Raw genomic sequence first — 21,188 nt, forward strand, 5'->3', positions numbered from 1 at the left:
TATGGTATTGTAGATGCCTTTTGTCATAGTGTTGTTGTAATAATAATAATAATAATAATAATAATAATAATAATAATAATATAAAAAACTACAGTTGATTAGTAATACTATACTGCTATTTAAAACACCAGTAAAATATAACAAGATAAATAGTCTGTTCAATTTACAGCCTTTCACCATAGTGTACTCCAGCTGGAAATATTTCACCATCACACTGGTATGCAAGGGGGCGGGGGGAGAGTTTAGCAAGCTCTGCAATCTTTCGGCTTAGTTCCGGAAATTTTACAGTGCCCAGATTCCACTGGAAAGTATTTGGTCACTCATATGTTGCCTTGGACAGAAACTTGTCTCCTGGAATAGAAATCACACTAAAACTGCCAGCATCCTTGCGCAGACAGGCTCTGAGAATATATATTAGGCAAGACCTCTGCCAAATCACTTGCATCTCAGGCCAACAGTACCTTTCAAACAGACTTTGAATGCCAGCCGCCAAGCAAGAATTCATTATACCATGAATAGTTAAATATTATTTTAGCTTCCACATCTGCAGTTTTAAGGTTATACAGTAGCAATTCATTTACACTCTGCATTATACCTGTCCACAGGTTTAGGCACAGTGGCCAATCACAATATTCACACTTCTCACTGGTAGCTTAACAACCTTCTTTTCTTTACTTAAAATAGATGGCTACACTGAATGCAAGAATTTCCAAAATATTTTTTACTAATCCACAGAGAAACCGCTACAGCTATTTTAATGGGTCCACATCATAGGAAAAACATTATAATAAATGTTTAAAATAACCCAATGCATCTGGTGGTGCTTCAGTGTCTAATAAGTAGCTAATAAATTAACTTTTTTAAAAAATAAAAAACTAGCTTATTCAGATTAAATCAACTAGTCTTGTTTTGCATATATCTGCATGCAAATGCAAAAAAAGTCTGAGATTCCCTGTATTATGAACTTTCATAAATACAACTAAAAAAAAAAGGCTAGATTGATTTCTAATTCTATTGGAATGTTACAGTCATGGAGAATGCAGATCTGAGGGAAAGAAAATGCAAAGCATTTTTAAATTAAATTTCTGTTGGTGTCCAACAGGCAATCATTATAGTATATATTATCTCTCAGTCTGCAGCACTATTAGACAATTAATTATTGACTCTTATTGACTCTTACTTACTAAGGGTTGATGCACCCAATACCTTTCCATTCAACTTTGATTAACTATGAAGATACCACAAGGATAATCTAGCCCAATCTAGCAGGAATCATTTGCCCAAACTGAGGCTTGAACTCATGGCTCTGAGATTAGGAGTGTCACACTCTACCAACTGAGCTAGGTGATTTTGCCACTTATCCCCATATCTAACTAATCCCTGTATCTATAGTCTTGATGGCTATATATTACCTTCAGTATCAAAACGAGTACAGTGGTACCTCAGGTTACAAACGCTTCAGGTTACATACGCTTTAGGTTACAAACTCTGCTAACCTAGAAATAGTACCTCGGGTTAAGAACTTTGCTTCAGGATGAGAACAGAAATCGTACTCCGGCAGCGCGGCAGCAGCGGGAGGCCCCATTATCTAAAGTGGTGCTTCAGGTTAAGAACAGTTTCAGGTTAAGAACGGACCTCTGGAACGAATTAAGTACTTAACCCGAGGTACCACTGTATGCCTCTAAAGGAGAGTTATGTCCTCCTTGGGAGCATCCCAGAAAAGGGCAACCAAAACGATCAAGGCAATGGAGAAACTATGAGGAAAGGTTACAAAACTTGGGGCTTTTTGGTTCAGATAAAAGGTGAGTAAGAGTATGATAGCAGGTTATGACAGAAGGCATGGAGAAAGTGGATAGAGCAGGCATCCCCAAACTCGGCCCTCCAGATATTTCAGGCCTACAATTCCCATCCTCCCTGACCACTGGTCCTGTTAGCTAGGGATGATGGGAGTTGTAGTCCCAAAACATCTGGAGGGCTGAGTTTGGGGGTGCCTGGGATAGAGAAAAGGCGTTTCTTCCCCCCCCCTCTCATAACATTAGAATTCATGGACATCCAATGAAGCTGAATGTTGTAGGATTCAGACAAAAGAAAGCACTTATTCACACAATGCATCGTTAAACTATGGAATTCATCCCCACAAGAGGCAGCGATGGCTTCGAAATATTAGACAAATTCATGGAGGATAAGGCTATCCGTGGCTACTGACCATGATGGCTATTATTCTACCTCCACTGTCGAAGGCAGTACACTTCTTAATACCAGTTACTGAAACTCCAGAGAGTGCTGTTGTGCTCAGGGCTGGCTGGCAGCTTCTTCCCACTAGCATTTGACTGGCCCTTTTGAGAACAGGACGCTGGACTAGATTTAACCTTTGGTATGATTCAGTAGAAAAGGGACGCGGGTGGTGCTGTGGGTTAAACCACAGAGCCTAGGACTTGCCGATCAGAAGGTCGCCGGTTCGAATCCCGGCAACGGGGTGAACTCCTGTTGCCCGGTCGCTCCTGCCAACCTAGCAGTTCGAAAGCACGTCAAAGTGCAAGTAGATAAATAGGTACCGCTCCGGCGGGAAGGTAGACAGCGTTTCCGTGCACTGCTCTGGTTTGCCAGAAGCGGCTTAGTCATTCTGGCCACATGACACAGAAGCAGTACGCCAGCTCCCTCGGCCAATAAAGCAAGATGAGCGCCGCAACCCCAGAGTCAGTCATGACTGGACCTAATGGTCAGGGGTCCCTTTACCTTTTATGATTCAGTAGGCTTGTCTTATATTTAAGTTTCAAAGCAACTCCTTCTTGTGGTGAAAGCCTCAGCCTTAGGCTTTCGCTTTAGCAAGCAGTGAGAATTTGTGATTTTTTAAGAGAACTAAGTTGCAAACAAAATAGGCATTTTTAAAGGGATTGGTTAGTAAGATAAACTTGGTTTCCTTTATTATGATTTACCTTGTTGTCCATTTCTACTCTTATGCTCTTTCCATGCCTGACTTAACAGTGATAAAAAATGTCTTTGGATAATAATTTTAGTTTTTCAGGAGGTTTTTCCCCTGACAATTTTGTGTTCTTCATTACTAAGGTGGGATGTTTTCGCTGGGGAGAAACAAAATTAAAGTAACCAGATTTCCCTGTTTTAAAATACAAGCTCTATTTTTCCTATCCAATACATCTGTACACCCTCCCACATACTACAGAGCAAAAATTCTTAAAGTCTGGATTGTTTTAATAGTATGAGTTGAATACCACACATAAGATGAAATCGTAAGGGAGATGTCATACCTGGGAAATTACAGTATGTGAAAAGTTATATGTGCAAAATGATATAATTACACTTGATGGCAGTAATAGCACACACTGGAGGATATTAATAGCTCTTGAAAGCCTCACAAATGATGAATCTTTTAGTGGAGAAGTAATAGGATGAACAGGCATAAGTTATCTATTTCATGGGGTCTGCATAAATAAAGAAGGCATGCCACAATTTATACTTTGGGATCAACTTAAAGGAGGGATGCAATAAATTTTTCTGTTTAGATAAAATGGTCTGGAGGTCTCAAAACTATTAGAATGCTAAATTAAAACTACTTAGTAGCGCTAGTAAAATAATCATTTTTAAATAAATAAAAAAAGTTTAAGGAACCAGAATTAAAAGAAAAACAGGTTAGAACCAATATTCCAGGAAAGCATTCTAAAGCAGAGAAGAGGGAAAAAGTAGGTATCATGAAACTAAAGCGAAAATTATTATTCAGGTTCCCACTGCTTCAGCAATTATATTTTACATTTTAATATTACAAACCTCATATCGTAATGAGCATATGAGATCTGATTAAGGTTTGTTTCACCACCCTCTATGATCCAGAACTACCCTCTAAGGTCCAGCTCACATTTGATGGGGTAAAGCCATCACAAGGCAAGTGTGAATATTCTCAACCAAGCATCCCTATGTGGTGATAGGTGGTACTTTCTACATCATGATAACCGACAAGGGGACTGAAATGATAGATTCTACCTGTCATCACACGGAGTAGCACCCATAATAATCACCATATGAAGCTGATGAGGGAAAATAACCTGTTACTCTACCATATCAGACAATCTGGAATTGGACCTACAGAACATCTTTTTCCAGGGCATAAGTGTAAGTAAGAATGATAGGGTGCTAATAGGAATATGTGATGGAACATTCAGCCCAGCCCCACTGATACACATAGTTGAGGGCAAACAGAAAGTTGGAACAGTATATTCACTGAGACACCAAAGGAAATACCTTTAGGATCACAATTTCTCTTGTGATCTCTGTCATGTATTTTTGACCCCCTGCATTATTGTCACCAGAGCAGGCATGGCCAATGCAGTTGAGAAGCATTGTCTTTTCTGTAGTGACCCCCACAACAAAAACCATCCCTCCTAGCCTTCTTGAATGAGCACCATACTTTTCTAGTTGTTGTTCAGATAGACATTCGATGAAACTTAACTAGCTTGCTTCAGTGATTTTTATTTTTATTTTACTTTATTTTTAAAAAATGGTTTTCAGCTGGTAAGTAGGATAGACGTTAAAACAATTATACAGACTTTTAGTTCCATTCTATTTAAGATAGAAGGTGACCACCAGGGCAAATATATAAGCTCTTGCTTAATAAATGCAGTTGTGGCCTGACAATCAGATCACACTTGCAGAATTTTTACTACTAGTTAAAAAAGTTACGTGAAGCATGGGTGTCAATTTTTCAGGACATGAAAGCACCACTTGAGCAAAGTCAAGATTGCATATTTTAAACAGATTTAAAAATGTATTCCAAAATACATATATAATTATAATTTCCTTTTTATTTTAGTAAATGCAAGCACAATAGAAGACAAAGGTAAATTCTGTATCCAGGGCAGCTGTCTACCAACTGCACCTGGTACGCAGGCTGAGACCCTACCTGCCCGCGGACTGTCTCGCCAGAGTGGTGCATGCTCTAGTTATCTCCCGCTTGGACTACTGCAATGCGCTCTACGTGGGGCTACCTTTGAAGGTGACTCGGAAACTACAACTAATCCAGAATGCGGCAGCTAGACTGGTGACTGGGGGCGGCCGCCAAGACCACATAACACCAGTCTTGAAAGACCTACATTGGCTCCCAGTACATTTCCGAGCACAATTCAAAGTGCTGGTGTTGACCTTTAAAGCCCTAAACGGCCTCGGCCCAGTATACCTGAAGGAGCGTCTCCACCCCCATCGTTCTGCCCGGACGCTGAGGTCCAGCGCCGAGGGCCTTCTGGCGGTTCACTCATTGCGAGAAGCAAAGCTACAGGGAACCAGGCAGAGGGCCTTCTCGGTAGTGGCGCCCGCCCTGTGGAACGCCCTCCCATCAGATGTCAAAGCGATAAATAACTACCTGACATTTAGAAGACATCTTAAGGCAGCCCTGTTCAGGGAAGTTTTTAATCTGTGATATTTTACTGTATTTTTGGTTTCTATGGAAGCCGCCCAGAGTGGCTGGGGAAACCCAGCCAGATGGGCGGGGTACAAATAATAAATTCTTATTATTATTATTATTATTATTATTATTATTATTATTAATATAATCAAGATGATCAACAGTAACAGTTTCCATGAATTGTTATTTACTGTGGGCAAAATTCAATATTGCACAAGTGGACTTCCACCCAAGCAACAGAACTTCACCTTTCTGGTCCTTCCCCCTGCAGCCCCCAACACATCCTGAAAAATCTGCTGCAGCAGGTTCCCTACCCTCCAGAGCAGAGTTTGAGGGCATGAAGGGTTCTGCAGGAGGAGTTCATGGACAGCGTTGGATACAACCCTGTAAATATAACATGTTTAAAATATATACATTTAATACATAGATCCTTGGATGGGAAAGGGTTACTTTCGGATTACTGTATTATATTTATCTAAGAAAGACTGCACTTTACACTTGTACACAAATGTGTATCACCGGTTATTATTGCCTCAACTTGTCAAATAGGAATGACATAAATACTGCCAGATGTTTCTTTTGCAGCAAGAACTACAGAAAATGCCATTTCCAGTTTCTTGCAGCCACAACACAGTCTCACAACCACAAGTTTCCAACAAACATTTTGTTTACTTTCCTGTGATGCTTGACAGTTTCGAACATCACTTTTTTCTAGTGTCCCTCAACTAGTTATAAATATATACTGATTGTAATTAAGCCCTGTAAAAATTCTTCTCTTGATTTTACCACCTGAAACTGCAGCTGTTGGCTGACACTATCAAAGCCTCACAATTCCAAACTCACGTGCAAATCTCATCAAGGGCAGACATTTCTAATTGATTCCAGAAGTCTCTCTTTTGCTCAGATCAGGGGGCAGGAGAAGAATAATGAGCAGCTTCCAAACAGTGGGCGCTGAGCTTCAGGCATGGAGATTTTAAAAGCTCTAACTTGGCTGCCCTGCCAGAAATGCAGAGCAATTTTACGGTCAATTGGCCAGAGCATCTGGAACCATACATCATCATCTTTAGTTGATGGTGGTGAAGCCAGCTCACACACCAGCTAAGGCTAAAGTCAGTAATGACTCTGTCACACCTAAGTGGAAACTAACTTAATCTACTGAATGTAAGGTTCAACTATGATTTCTTTTCTCCAAGGGGCATTATTACCCCCAGGGCTCTTGTCTTGTCAAGAAAGTCCATCTTACTAGTCCACAATGGCTGGATTTTCTCTTTAGTAAAGATAACAGAGAGAATTAATATTACAAGCTCAACTTGAATTTATTTAGATCTAGGTGTGCTGACAAGGCTTTTTATCATGAAGCTTCATGGGAGCTTCCTTCCATCACTTCCTTCCTCCAACATCTTATACAGCATGGGGGTAGTCATGGCTATGGAGTGGCTTGCAGTTCTTACATTTGACAGGAAAACACAGCTGTACATCCCAACCAATACCCAGGGTATGACAGTCCTTCCTACTATAGAGATGAGCAAAGCTATAGAATAGTATATATACAGATGATACTAATATTTGAAGATAAAAATCAATGGAACCATTGCTGTCCAAACTACACAATCACCTTTCCTGTCTTGCAAATGACGTCTGGTCAAATGGATTTTTGAAGCATTATTATACAAACCAGCAAAAACAATCAGCAGGTTGAGAAAGATCAACATGTACCATGAGCAATTATGACTCTTGCATTCAGATCTCGTAAGTAGTGTTATCTGTACACCATTTGAGTGCTTACTGCTATAGCCAAAGTAAAATACAACTGTTGTATTCTGACAAGGCCTTTCTCTCCATCCTGCCACCTTTAGACACATTTGGTGAGGACACAAGAGAGGGCCTTCTCAGTGTTTGCTCTCAAATTGTGGAACTCTCTTTCATGGGAGGCCAGCCTGGGTCTCTCTCTGCTCTCCCTTTGTCATCAGGCAAAGGCTCCCCGCCCCCTGCCCCCAACAGGTATTTGGCTACTAACTGGCTGTTGTGGAAGTGTCTTCAGAGGGTGGGTCTGGTGCTTTTGTGTGCCTGTATGTGTGTGCTTTTAAATGGTTTAAAGTGTTTTCAGTGATGTTTTTAATAGGATTCCCCCCTTTTTTTTAACCTTTGTATGTATTGTGTTTTTAGTTGTAGCTGCTTTAAATAATGCTGTGAGCTGGCTTGGGCCCTGCACCAGAAGAAAGGTGGGATATAAAATAAAATAAATAGGATCATATCTGGTTCATGGTGCTCACTACACTCTGTTATGCTTGCAAGCACTTTTTAAATATTGCAAACCTCTGAGGCCCAGAAACATATATAGTTTATTCTTAAAATAAATATATGCACTATATGATAAATTAAGTTGCCTCACCTCATATGTCACTGACAGAAGCGCAATGTAAGTTTTCAAGTAACCAAGTTTGTGCAGGGCAAGGAAAGTGGAACAGCGGACAGATTCCAAGAAGGGAGCTTCAGGCCTAAAAATAAAGAACTGAAATTAGTAAGGTCTATTTTTAGTTCACCAGCTCAGGGTTTGATTGGCATGAATCCTTGCAGTAAAGAAGAATCATAATTACCCCTCTAAAACATCAGTTGCGGGCCCAGTCACAGTGCCACCCTCCTCCAGGGTCAGTGTCATAATATATGATTAATAACTCAGGCAAACAACAATCTGGATTAAAAATGGCCACAACTTTATTGATGACAAATGTAGGTGGAATTTTAGTTCAAGCATTTGGTGCATATGCATTCTAGCCTCCTGCTGGAAGTTGTGCCAGGATTATGGCATCCCCAAGAAACTAATCTACTGAGCTGGCCGTCTTGAGGCCACCGCTGGAAGTCTTATGGACTGTCTGCCCTGTTGGAATTCTGCCTGGGTCAGAGGAATGTGCCACAGCGTAGGCACCGGCAGATATTCCTGTCGACCTCCCCGCGTCTCCACTCTGCTGATAAGCAGGCGAGGTCCGGCGATTCTTCTCAGATGTATGAGAGGAACACACCGTTCTTCCTCTCTCCCCTTTGGTGTCCCCAGGGAGGGGAAAGAAGCAGACAGAAAACTATTTACATCATTTATTTCTGCCTCTTACATCAGTACAGAGAATCATGTCTGCACTCAACAACAGCAAGAAGAAACTCCTCCCAAGTACATCCAGTACGGGTCATATGACACACACACACTGAGCTAACATCCGGTGCTCAGTACAGAATGGACTGCCCCTTTGTTCCCATGGCAACAGTCACAAACATCCTGTCTGGCTTTCCAGCCACAAGCAGCTGGCTGAGCTGCTAGAGCCTTTGCTTGCTGCAGCATTGGTGCTTTATGGTAACATACTCCCCCTAAAGTATCAATGTGTGCTGCGAGCAAAGCGTCATCCAGAGAAGAAAACAAACAGTTGTTATATTTATAACATTCCCCTGTTGTTTCAGTTCCACCCTTGGAACTACCCACCACTGGTTTCACCAGTGTACCTCTCTGGTTGTCTGGCTTCCAAGGAATGAGTGCTTCTGCATTACCTTGGCTAGCTACTCTCTGTTGTGTCTTTGTCTCTGACTTAGACACTGCTTCAACCTGCTTTGAGTTGTTAACAATAGCAACACATGCAACAGCTACGTTAGCAAACTCTTTTGAGTACCTCTTTGGTGGTACACCCTTTGTAACTCTCTCAGACCTGCGTTTGAGGTTCTGATCCTCTGTGCTCACTGGTTCAACCTTTGGACTCTGTTGAGAACCAGTAGCAATCAGTGGTTCTTCCTTCATCTGTGAAGGTCTATCCATTGTGTGAGATTTTCTCTCAATGACTGTTACAACTGAACTCTCTGAGCTATCACTGTCATCATCATCAGTACCACTGTAATCTGTGACATCAGAAAAATCATCATCATCATCTGAATCGTTTCCTGTGGGAAATGTCTGTACTACCCGCTCTTGCTTTGGAGCACTCTCTAGGAACTTTGTGAGAATCACCTGACCAGATTCAGACAAAATTACTCTGTAGAGACCCTTTTCATAACCCACAAAAATGCCTCTGGCATTCTTTACTCCACCTGGAGCTTCTGTTCTCACATGAGACCCGAAAACCTTAAAATAGGCAACAGAAGGTTTTCTGTTGAACAGCTTCTCAAAAGGAGAACATCCCAACTCTGTTGAGACCTTTCTCAACCACACATGAAGATAGGACGCTAGCGATTCGGCCCAATATTCATGTGGCAAATGTGAACTCAGCAATTGCGCATTCATCCCCTTTTGCAATTCTTTGTTCACTCTCACACAGACCCCCCTGTTCCACGCTTCTTGCGAAACTGCCACTTTGTGGTCTATCCCTTTTCCATCCAGGAACTTCTGAAACTTCTGTAACAGAAAAATTGGCTTCTCATCTGTGAAGAGACAGTCAATGTTAGCATCATGCATATTTTTAACCTTGTCACAAAACTCCTGAAACTTTTCTAAAGTTTCTTGTGGTTTCTCCATCATATAAACCCAAGAATAATTAGTGAAACAATCCACACACAAAAGGTAAAATCGTGCACCGCCTCTAGATGGTTCTAGAGGACCAATCACATCAGCATACACCCGCTGAAATGCTCTGTCGACCTTCTTGGTCTTAGTCACCTTCCTGGTGCTCACACTGGTCACACCTGCAAGAGAGATTTCGTTAGAAACAGAAGAATTACATTTCATGTAATCACTCTGATCAAAAGTCAACAAATACAGTCCATCTTTCTCTTTGGCAGTAAGAAACAGTTCTCCATCTTTGTAGATCTTGCAGCTTTTAGCATCATAGGACAGTTTCAGTCCTTTCTTTGCAATCTGCGACACGCTCAGCAGATTAAATCTCAGTTCTGGAACCAGGTAAACATCGCTTATAGTCAAGTTCAGACTTTCAAGATACACAGTCCCAATTCCAGTTGCTTCCAGCTCTTGACCGTTGGCCTGTTTCACAGTGAAGCTTTGCTTCTTCAACGTCGAAAACAGTCCTCTGTGCGGGCACAAATGTTTTGTACAGCCCGTGTCGATTATGAATGCGTTCCCAACATCTGGCGTGGTTCCTTTCGCCATCATAGCCTTTGCAGGTTTCACCTGGCACTTGGTACGGCTTTTGCCTGACGCCTGAGGCTTCGTAGAGCTGCTCTTTGCTCCTCTTGACTGGCGCGGCTTCTTACAGTTTCGCTGTAGATGCCCAGTCTGTCCACAATTGTAGCATCGGACAGCACTCAATGCTACACCATGCTCCCCAGTAGCATCAGCAGTGGGGGAATTAGAACTCTGTTCTTCCCTCCCCCTGTCCTTTTCTTCCAGTGCAGCAAGTCTGTCGTGTTCATTCAGGACCACAGCACAAACTCTCTCCGCGGTCAGCTGCGCGGCCGGTAGGGAACCAAGCTGACTGGCAACAACCTTGTAGGTGCGGCTAAGGCTGTTTATCATCATGAAGCAAAACACTTCCTCCTGAAGACGAAAATTGCGTTCCACCATCTGTTGACGCAGAAACTTCATTTCTGTCAGGTGCGCTTGAACATCTCCATCAGGCGCAAGTCTCAGATTGGTCAATTTCTCAAAATACAGCAACGCTGAAGAACCAGCATCTCTCTGATGCGTTGTACGCAGCGTGTCCCATACCTCTTTCGCATTTTCTAAATGCTGAACATGCACCAACTGATCATCTGAGACACACAGAATTATAGCAGTCCTGGCCCTTACATTCTGTGACTCCCAACCTCTGGTTGGTGCTGCAGGGATGGGGTTTTCAATTACATCAAAAAGCCTCTGATTCTGCAGCAGGGCCTTCATCTTTACAGACCAAGATGAATAATTGTCATTGGTTAAGGGAGGTGGGCAAGGCAAACCTCCCCCTTTCTTGGCATCCATCTTGAAGCCAAGCCTCCAGCTCACAATGTCAAACAAACTGTAAAATCCAACAGTTGTTTTTTCCTTTCTCACGCAGCAAACTGCAAATTGTTTACGCTTTTTGCACCTGGCAGCTAAAACCAGGCTGCTATTGAAAAGTCCCTTCCAAGAGCTCGTAAACCTTGTAGCCAAAACATTCTGTGGTTTTGTTTCGCTTTCCCAGGCTTACACGCAGAGTCCAGCCCCTTTGCCAGTAACTTTCCAGGACCGTTACCTAGCAACAATGCATTTCAATAGGACATCTTATCTACCACAAAAATTTGTGGAATGCAGGCTTCAGCCTTCAAGCTGCAGGCCTCTTCCTCCGGAGCTTTTGTTTTCTTTGAAACGCAGCTCCGTGAACCAGGGAATTAATCTTCCTGCGTTCACACTTTTAGCCCGAAATGCAGCATACCTTGAACTTTGTTGCTCTGGAAAACACCTCTTTTTTCCACCAGCTGTCTGTGGAGCCTCTGGCTTCTTTCAGACGCTTCTCTTCCTCCTTGGAGCAGAGGAGGACAATCCACCAGCCTCTCATGCAGATGTCCGATGAATCGCAACCATCCGAAGGCTGCCACTGTTGGAATTCTGCCTGGGTCAGAGGAATGTGCCACAGCGTAGGCACCGGCAGATATTCCTGTCGACCTCCCCGCGTCTCCACTCTGCTGATAAGCAGGCGAGGTCCGGCGATTCTTCTCAGATGTATGAGAGGAACACACCGTTCTTCCTCTCTCCCCTTTGGTGTCCCCAGGGAGGGGAAAGAAGCAGACAGAAAACTATTTACATCATTTATTTCTGCCTCTTACATCAGTACAGAGAATCATGTCTGCACTCAACAACAGCAAGAAGAAACTCCTCCCAAGTACATCCAGTACGGGTCATATGACACACACACACTGAGCTAACATCCGGTGCTCAGTACAGAATGGACTGCCCCTTTGTTCCCATGGCAACAGTCACAAACATCCTGTCTGGCTTTCCAGCCACAAGCAGCTGGCTGAGCTGCTAGAGCCTTTGCTTGCTGCAGCATTGGTGCTTTATGGTAACATGCCCCACGCTTGACTTCAGGACAAAGACATCCACCGAGACCCCTTTAGCAGGATACCCTGAAAACACCACTGGATCAATACTGGGTGATGCACCACTTCACCCCACGCTTAAAGACTAGGATTCCACCCTATGCCTTTAACCACCAAAAGTCATTACGTTTTGCTAGGGGGAAGGCAAAACTTCTAGACTGGCCAATACAGGGAAATTCTTTCCTGGCTCTGAATACGGCAACCATTTTGAACCACAGCAAGGTCAGGAGATACACGGGAAGCAAAATAAGGTTAAACTGTGAACAAGGAGAATAGAGTGTTGTTAATGCTGGCTGGGATTGGTTGGGAGTCCCAGAATAGTTGGAAAGCCACCCATTGGCTGGGCTGCACTAATACACATTTTGTAAAGGAATTCTAAACCTCCACCATTGTCACATTTTTGTATTGTAAGAAACAATTTTGGCAATCAAGGGCTTGGACCCACTGTCTCTATAAGTGGATTTCCACCCATAGAACACTCCTCCTGGAGAAAAGGGCTAGGGAGATTATCTTCACTGACTTCTCTTTCAACCTGAAAAGCTGCTCCAAAGGGTTGGGGACCCTAGAGTTCCCATAAGGAGAACAGGGAAAACTGGCAAAAATTGCCTCCCTTCCAGAGGGATCCTCTTTCTTTTCAGTGAAGTGACACTCTGAATCCAACCCAAGAGGCTGCATTTGCAATATAAAACATACATAAATGAAATGCTCAATTACTTACCTTTGGTCTATAAGGAATCCAATGGAGGTTAGTGTCAGGATAGTGTAGCCAACTCTCATGAGAATAGTTACCTGTGATAACGTCTGTTAAACCAACAAGCAGACAAATTACTCATTTAGGTTAACTCTCTGGAGGAATATTGAATTCTAAACTTACCAGTGAGGCAGTCTGAACTTTCACTCTCAATTATATTACTTTGTTACTGTCTGCTTTCAGAGTAGTTTGATACTTTGAACCTTGCAACTAAAAATCGACTACAGATTCTCCATTCCCTCTTAATGTCATTATGTTTCAAGGCTGAAGGTTACAAAAATTGGATATTTTCTCCCAAATCGTTCTTCACACAATGTTAGCCTTGAAAATAACTCCTTCGCCGTTATTATTGTTTCCTCTCCTGAAATTATTTGAACCCTCAACGACCTGAACCAAAGAAGTAGACCTGTTTTCTAAATAAATACCGTATCACATATCTGCTCCCTGCCCCCTGCAAACTGTTAATAGCATTACATCTTTGTATTTTCCAATCTTGGCTCCCTAGAGAGCAGTGGCAACTGAAAACACTATCCTATTAAAAGGGAAAAAGAAAAGAAAAACAGAAAAGAAAAGAAAAATGAAGCCAGTTTGATAATTTATCACAGTTTCAACATGAGCTCACATTTATGCCTTTGCTTCTTAACAATTCAATATATGGACCTAGAATCAGTAGAGCATAAATATCTAATTTCAATGGAACATTTGTTGAGATAGATTCCATTCAATATAGATATAAAGATTCAGGACTTGAATTCTCAACAGAGATTAAGCAAATGGGGTAAGGTGACAGGGTTACTACTGGCTTAGGGCCCTGATGTATATGTAGTGGCACATTTTCCTGCCTGCCCAGTGAGACTAGGAACAGCAGCAGCAGCAGTTTGCCAGCAAATAATGGTATAAGGATTACATCAAGGAAGGGAACAGAGACACACACAATTCTTTTGTAATGCCCTGATGTTTTCAGACAGGACTGCTCAACTCATGACTTTGAGAACGACATTTACATTAACTGGAGAGGGCCACACCAAAAGGTTACCTACACAATGATATTTTCTTACATTTTAACTCATTTGGTTAACACCCCTGTAACCCCATAGAATGCTCTTTTCTCTACAGACCACCACACAGTAGTGGCAGAGCTTCATGCTCTGGCACTGGGGGGCAGAGAGCAGGTGGGGGCGGTGCTGGGGTGCGTCCCAGGGGCGTGGTGTGCTGTCCATAGGGGCATGGCATGTGTCCTGGGGGCGTGGTGTGCTGCCTGTAGGGGCGTGGCGCCCAGGGCGGGCAGGGGGCAGCCGCGATGGCACCCTGCCGGGTTCGTGCTGCCGGGGGCGGTGCGCTCCCCCCCCCGCCTCTGCCTCCACCAGTGCCACACAGTGGTCTTCAACCTTGGATTAGTAAGCGTAATTGGAATATTGAGCCAAGCTCTTTGCATCTCTCTCCTGTTCAGAACAGAAGGAAGAGTGGAAGCAGTGCATAATTAAATTATGGGATTCGCTCCCACAGGAGGCGGTGATGACCACCAACCTAGATGGGCTTTAAAAGAGGAATAGACAAATTAATCATAATTATAATAATTTTTATTCATACCCCACCCTTCCTGGTTTAAAAACCAGACTCAGGGCGGCTAACAGCAAATATAAAACATTGATTAAAATGCAACTTAAAAACAACATAAAACAGCATAAAATACAACATAAAATGAAGCATCAATATCAATAAAATTCAAGAATTCAGGGGTCATTTTTTTGGGGGGGGGGGACCCCAGTCAGTAGACATCAAATGATCACCAGGGCTAACTGGCCAAGTTGGTCCTACTAGGGCCAGCAAGGAGACCAGGGAAGAATTTAAATGTGGGGTCCCAGAAAGGGTTTCTTCATAGAAGAGGAAAGGGGGAAAGGGAATAGAGGATCAGGCTAATTCAAACTGAAGGCCAGGTAGAATATCTTTGTCTTACAGGCCCTGCGGAGGGAGATCAAGTCCTGCAAGGCCCCAATCCCATGGGACAGAGCATTCCACCAGGTCGGAGCCATCACTGAAAAAGCCCTGGCCCTGGTGGAGGATAATCTGGCTTCCTTAGGGCCTGGGACCTTTAAGCTATTATTATGCATGGACCTTAGGGTCCTCTGCAGGACATGCCTGCAGAGGCGGTCCCGTAAGTATGAGGGAGGGAAATGATTATCAATGGCTGCTAGCTATGGTGGCTATGCTCTGCCTCCACAGCTGGAGGCAGCAGTGCTACTGAATGCCAGTTGCTGGAAGGCACAGGAAGGGAGAGTGCATGAGGGTTTGCCACAGGCATCTGGTTGGCCACTGTGAAAACAGGATGCTGGACTAGATGGGCCACTGGTGTGATCTGGAAGGCTCTTTTTAGGTTCTCATGTTAAGCAAGAAGAGCAAACAGCCTCTTGGGTTTCAGAGGTGCTGGTTTGCAGGAGCCACAAGAGGTACTGGCATCCATGGATGGCCACCACAGGTTTCACGGTTAGACCATCCTCTCTCTTTTCTTTCTGTAAAGCTCAAAGTGTATATTCTTCCATTTCTCTTTCTCTTTTTGCCTCCACCTAAGCTCCTTTTTCTCTGTTTCCACATGCCGTCAAATTTCTTTTCTCCCACTTTGTTTTGCCACAAGTCTTTTTACCATGTTTCCATTTTTCCTATACATCCTGCAGCACTCTCTCTGCATGCTTGTGCTTCAGTTTACTTTTTCCTCATTCAGACTCAATCTCTGCTTCATTTCTGCTCCTCGCTTCCCATCAGCAGTTGGTGTCGTAGGGCAGAGCTGCAAATCCACCCGCATTGCTGCTGTTCAGCTGGAGACTGCTGCTGTATATATGAACAAGAGGGGATGTCAGACTGGCTCTGCCAGTGCCTTGCCATCAACCCAGTCCTGGTAAACTGCAGCAACTCCAGTGCCAGAAGAGCGGCTCTGCCTCACCACACTGACTGTTCTTCTTGCTGACTTTAGTAGCAACAGTACCCAAGGCTTTTATTTTCCCAGCAATTCACACAGTGATATCCTGTAATATGCTGCCTTTGATTTTTGTGCCACATCCAGTGCCATTCCAGTAGAGGGCCCCCCAATCCTTGGTAAAAATCAGGAATTGGCACCTGTGGAAGTGCCACTTGTGCAGGAGTACCTAAGGGAACATGCCACAGAAAATAGGCTCTACCAATTTCTCAATTTCTAATTCTGCCACATGTAAAATGAAGGAAAAATATATATGAAAACAATAGCAGTTACTTTTGATATTGTTTTTAAGGAGGAAAAGCACAGGATAATCAATCTATTGACCAAGGGTGATTCCACCCGAAACTTAAACACATTTACCTTAAAAAAAAATCAAAGAAGCATCATAAACTGCAGTGGAAGAGTCCTATAATGTTAGTCTTCATAGTAGAGTCTGAGATTTCTAATTCAGACTGCAGGGCTCAATAGTAGATGAAAATGCATGAAACTGTACTAGGAGCTTTCTGAGCTCAATAAAAAAGTTTTCTGAAAGAACACCACAGCCTTCACAGTGATCCCTTCCCCTCAAAGGCATTTGAGGGAAGGGTGCTGTTGGACAGGATTCTCAAATTTAATAGCAGTGAGAACTCCTTTTGTCCATGTTTGGAGAACACATCAAACCACAAGATCCAGGCTATTTCTGAGTGGGTTTTGTTTTACTGAAGAGTCAAAAGGCACCCCCAGGGATTTTTAACCAAAAGTTTTAACTCCTTTTAAACTAAGAAAACAGATTCACTGCCTTTAAAAAAACCAAAACACAATCTAACCAGTTTACAAGCCAACACACATTTCTTCCCAGGACAAACTATCAAACTGCAGATTTACTGCTTCACTTCAAGATAGAGAGATGCAAAAAAATGAGGAAATTTAAAGTAACAGTACTTCACATTATTGTTGTTGTTGTTTTCTCGAAAAGCATTTTGGCCAGTAGGCAAACCTCCCCAATAACTCATGATTTTGTATAAAAAAATAAAAAAGAGAAATGTGTTCAAGTTAAATTTCAAGGTATAGCTTTTTCCTATGAAGCAAAAAAGATAATTTTAAGCTCAATTTTGGGAGGTGCTGCCGTGTTGTTTTTAATGCATTGCTATGCTTTTTCATAATTTATTGTATTGCTTTTTGTGGTTTTTATTGCTGTAAGGAACTATGTGGTCCTTTGGAAGGGCAGGTTACAACCTGAAAAAATACATTTACTAGAGAAGCTATCTACTTGTTTAAAACATAGAATGAAAGAGTACTGTGCTCAGCACCCCCCCACCCCCACCAATTCTTGTCTTGCCTCTTTCTCCCCAATGGTGTATTTCAGCTAGGAGTGCTGAATACAGCTAAAGAATGTGCTAGAACTGGCTCTGGACCTTAGTGGACTCTGGTTGCAGCCAGCCAATTTCAAAGCCAAGATAATCACCTCCCTATCTAAAACTGAAATCCTGTGGCTAGTAAATTATGCAAACTCCCATTTAATGAAAGTAGAGTTGCTCTGACCTGCAACCTAAGCAATAATGTTCTGGATTAAAGTAAAAACAGATCTGAAAAAGTCCTGGGAAAAGAGAGGTACAGCAGCCCTGTGCAGTGGCTTGGTGACACATGGAAGGAGAAATAGAGATCATTTTCACTGTCCCCACTCCCAGGCTCCATGTGTTTATCTGAACAGCACCCATACATATATAACCAGCATACACATAGGCTTTGCTCAGACATCTCGATGAGCACATGGAGATCAGCATGGTGACAGCAGAGGCAATACCAATTCCTCTCCTCTGTGCATTAACTGATGATTAGAAAGATCTCTCTCTCTCTCTTTTATTAAGAAATAATCATTGCAACTGATTTAAAGATACTGTATTATCTCTCACTGGTGACCCATAAATCATGTTGTTTCCAGACACAGGATGAGTAAATCCCATTGATAAATTGTTATTACTGTAAATAGCATTTAGAGTTTTTAATATACATTGAAATACTTTAAAAATATGAAATCTCTCTTTCTCTCAGTAACAACACTGGAATGATACACTTTGTTGGCTTAAATAAATAATAATAAATGTTTCAGCTGCTAACCCTAACAGGGTGATTTGTGAGGATGTGTCATCCTTATTTATCCCATTACGATGCAAGAGGAGATTGACACTGGGAAATAGTGAAATCTGTGACCTATGGAAGATCTGAACCAGGGAAATTTGGCTCACAGCTCATACTCTTAAGTCAATATACTAACTGAAACCTTAAATATAAAGATGTGTGATGTGAATAGCTCATACACACAATTTTTCAACTACAATATGTTTGCACATATATTCCGTCATGGGAGTCATTTGTAGATATTATCAAGAGCCTGCAAATTAAAGATATGTGAACATCTTACACACTGTGCCCTGAAGACTGAATAGGCCAAGTGCTGTTGGGAGGGAAAGAGTTCAAGAAACAAGAAGCATGATATGGAGAAGGGGTGACAGTTAGATGGAGCAAGGAGATCTAGAAGTCAGGAGGAGCAGGAATAACCTGCATGTTTCTAGTTAATATCAAAGCAAAACACATGGTAGATGTATATAAATTCTAAACATATTGTGTTATATAAATATGCATTTATTACGTATAGTTTTCTATTTACAATCTAATCGTACAGGAGACGCACACTAGAGTTGTTCCTGTATTTACGTTCCACATTTATATTTGAAATGTACAAACCACAAAGTGGAACTTGGCAGTTATTGTGTTAATTTTCTAGGTGCTGCGCCAATAAAATAAAATAAAGAAAATAAACAACTTATATCACTAATCTAAGCATTTGCAAGTTGCAGTGGGAAAGGAATGTAACTGTTACACTTTAATGGCAGTGTAAGAATCTTCTCTCTCCAAACAAAATACACATGAAGCATGAACATATAAAATAAACGAGAATTTATATACTGCAGTATTTGTATTTAACCAGGGGAAAGGGATGATCTCTGGAACCACAGCAGGATCCCCAATTATAAATTAGGCACAGCTTTTGAAGTGTGGTTATTGACAGAAACTGAACAAAAAACGGGATTTTTGTTGTGTCAAAAAGAGAGAAAGCTTTCAAATTTACATACTAATTCAAATAAACTTTAAACGATTCTGTGATTTTAAAGCAAAAGTACTGCTCTCATAAATATGATATCCCAGAGCACCAGCAGTTCCCTTTTCATGAGTGGAAGTTATGTTTACATCATTGCTTGGCAAAAACATTTCTTTTTCACCAGGTCTTTAGCTCTTAATTATCTGTGGCCTCAAGTGAGCGGAATGTTTTTAATCCTAACTTTTTTTAAAGTTGTCTTTTTATGTGCATTTCAAGGTTTGCCTTTGACTATTCATATAGTGCATATCACTTTGAATTACCATAGTAAAAAAAAAGGAAATCAATACATTTTATAAATCAGGAAAGTAATAATAATGTTCTAAACTCTTGCAGCTTCCTTAACGTACTTGATTGAATCCAGACAGGCATGCGGGTATTTCCTCTGAAGGAAGCTTCTGTGGATCCAGGCTACTGTATTTAGAAATGCAGGAAGTTGCTTGATACTAGTCGACTTTATCCAGTATCACTGATACTACCTGGCAGCTGCTTTCAGGATTCTAGGCAGCTCTCTCTCAAAGGCCTACCTGGAGATGCCACAGACTGACCCTGGAACATTTCGGTTGCACAGCATGTACTTTACCACTGACCTATAGCCCACACACATTTAAATTTGGTGGAGTATTCGTACAAAAATTAAATCCAGGTTTTAAAATGCATTTGCATACAAATTGCTAGTTTGAAATAATGGACTGGTATCAAGAAATGGGACAGGGAAATATAAAAGATTTGGAGCAGATGTGTTTAGATCCAAAGGCTTCTATGTGGAAGGAAACTAAAGACAGGATGTCAGGCAAAAGGGTAAGTAGTATTATCCCAGTGTTGTGGAAAATATGAGCCAAATGTAAAAATTACTTAGGCCTGCCACAATTCCCAATGGCCTCAGTATTATTTGATCCTCAAATTAATAAAAATGTTTTTTTTAAAAAATGATGTTCATCAATTGGCAGCAAGCAGGGTTAACCAAATATATTGACTAGCTTGAGGACAACCATGTTAAACAACTTGCCCTTATGATGGAAACAATTCCCCCCCCCCCCCATATTTGAATATTTCCAGTTAAGGGATTTTTAAAATAACTGGCTGAAACTTCAAAAGGCTGCATTAAGAAAATGATTTTTTAAAAAAATATTAATATAGGGGGAAAAGAGCAAAGGTTGTCAAAAAAGCTGTCTCTTATTCCATTTTATTTTATGGTGAAGGAGAAATGAGACCCTAGCTATACTCAGAGATGGAAAGAAATGATAGGATGACAAATTCAAAAGACTAAATGGAAATAAAAAATTCATAGAATCATAGAATTGCAGAGTTGGGAGGGACCTCAAGGGTCATTTAGTCGACCCCCCTGCAATGAAGGGATCTCAGCTCCTCCTCCTCCTCGTCCTCCTCCTCCTCCTCCTCTTCTTCTTCTTTGGCGATCACTCGTAACCCAGTAAGATTGTCTTCCATAAACACGGTTTTAACAATGAGTCCGTAAGTGCTGTGGAGGCCAATTCTGGATACACACATCCTTCCTCAGTGGGGACATTGGTTCCCGGGTGGAAGTTGATCACGGTGTGGATTTGCCAAGTGTGCCTTCCTCTTAGCACGTTTCTCCCTTGCATCCTGTGTTTGAGTGTCTTCAAAGCCCATGACACCTTTGGTAATGGCTGTTCTCCAACTGGAGTGTTCACAGGCCAGTGTTTCCCAGTTGTCAGTGTTTATACTACTTTTTTTTTTTAAGATTTGCCTTGAGACAGTCTTTAAACCTCTTTTGTTGACCACCAGCATTACACTTTCCATTTTTAAGTTCAGAATAAAGTAGTTGCTTTGGAAGACAATAATCAGGCATCCGCACAACATGACCAGTCCAATAAAGTTGATGTTGAAGAATCACTGCTTCAACACTGGTGATTTTTGCTTCATCCAGTACACTGATTTTAGTTCGCCTGTCTACTCA

The 21,188-nt window shown here is 41.8% G+C and overlaps 1 protein-coding gene across 2 annotated transcripts in view; it reads right to left on the bottom strand.

Moving 5' to 3' along the window:
- The window catches only part of AGMO (alkylglycerol monooxygenase), a 136,071-nt gene that overhangs the window by 45,471 nt on the left and 69,412 nt on the right, over positions 1-21,188 (bottom strand). For both annotated transcript variants that reach the window (XM_080974961.1, XM_080974962.1), the window contains exons 11-12: positions 13,110-13,192; positions 7,803-7,908 (exon numbers count right to left, since the gene is read on the bottom strand). In XM_080974961.1, the coding sequence (XP_080831087.1) occupies positions 7,803-7,908; positions 13,110-13,192 (189 nt within the window). The remainder of the gene's footprint in view (positions 1-7,802; positions 7,909-13,109; positions 13,193-21,188) is intronic.

This window comes from Podarcis pityusensis, assembly GCF_964106645.2.
Source record: "Podarcis pityusensis genome assembly, chromosome: 12".
Classification (NCBI taxonomy): Eukaryota; Metazoa; Chordata; class Lepidosauria; order Squamata; family Lacertidae; genus Podarcis; species Podarcis pityusensis.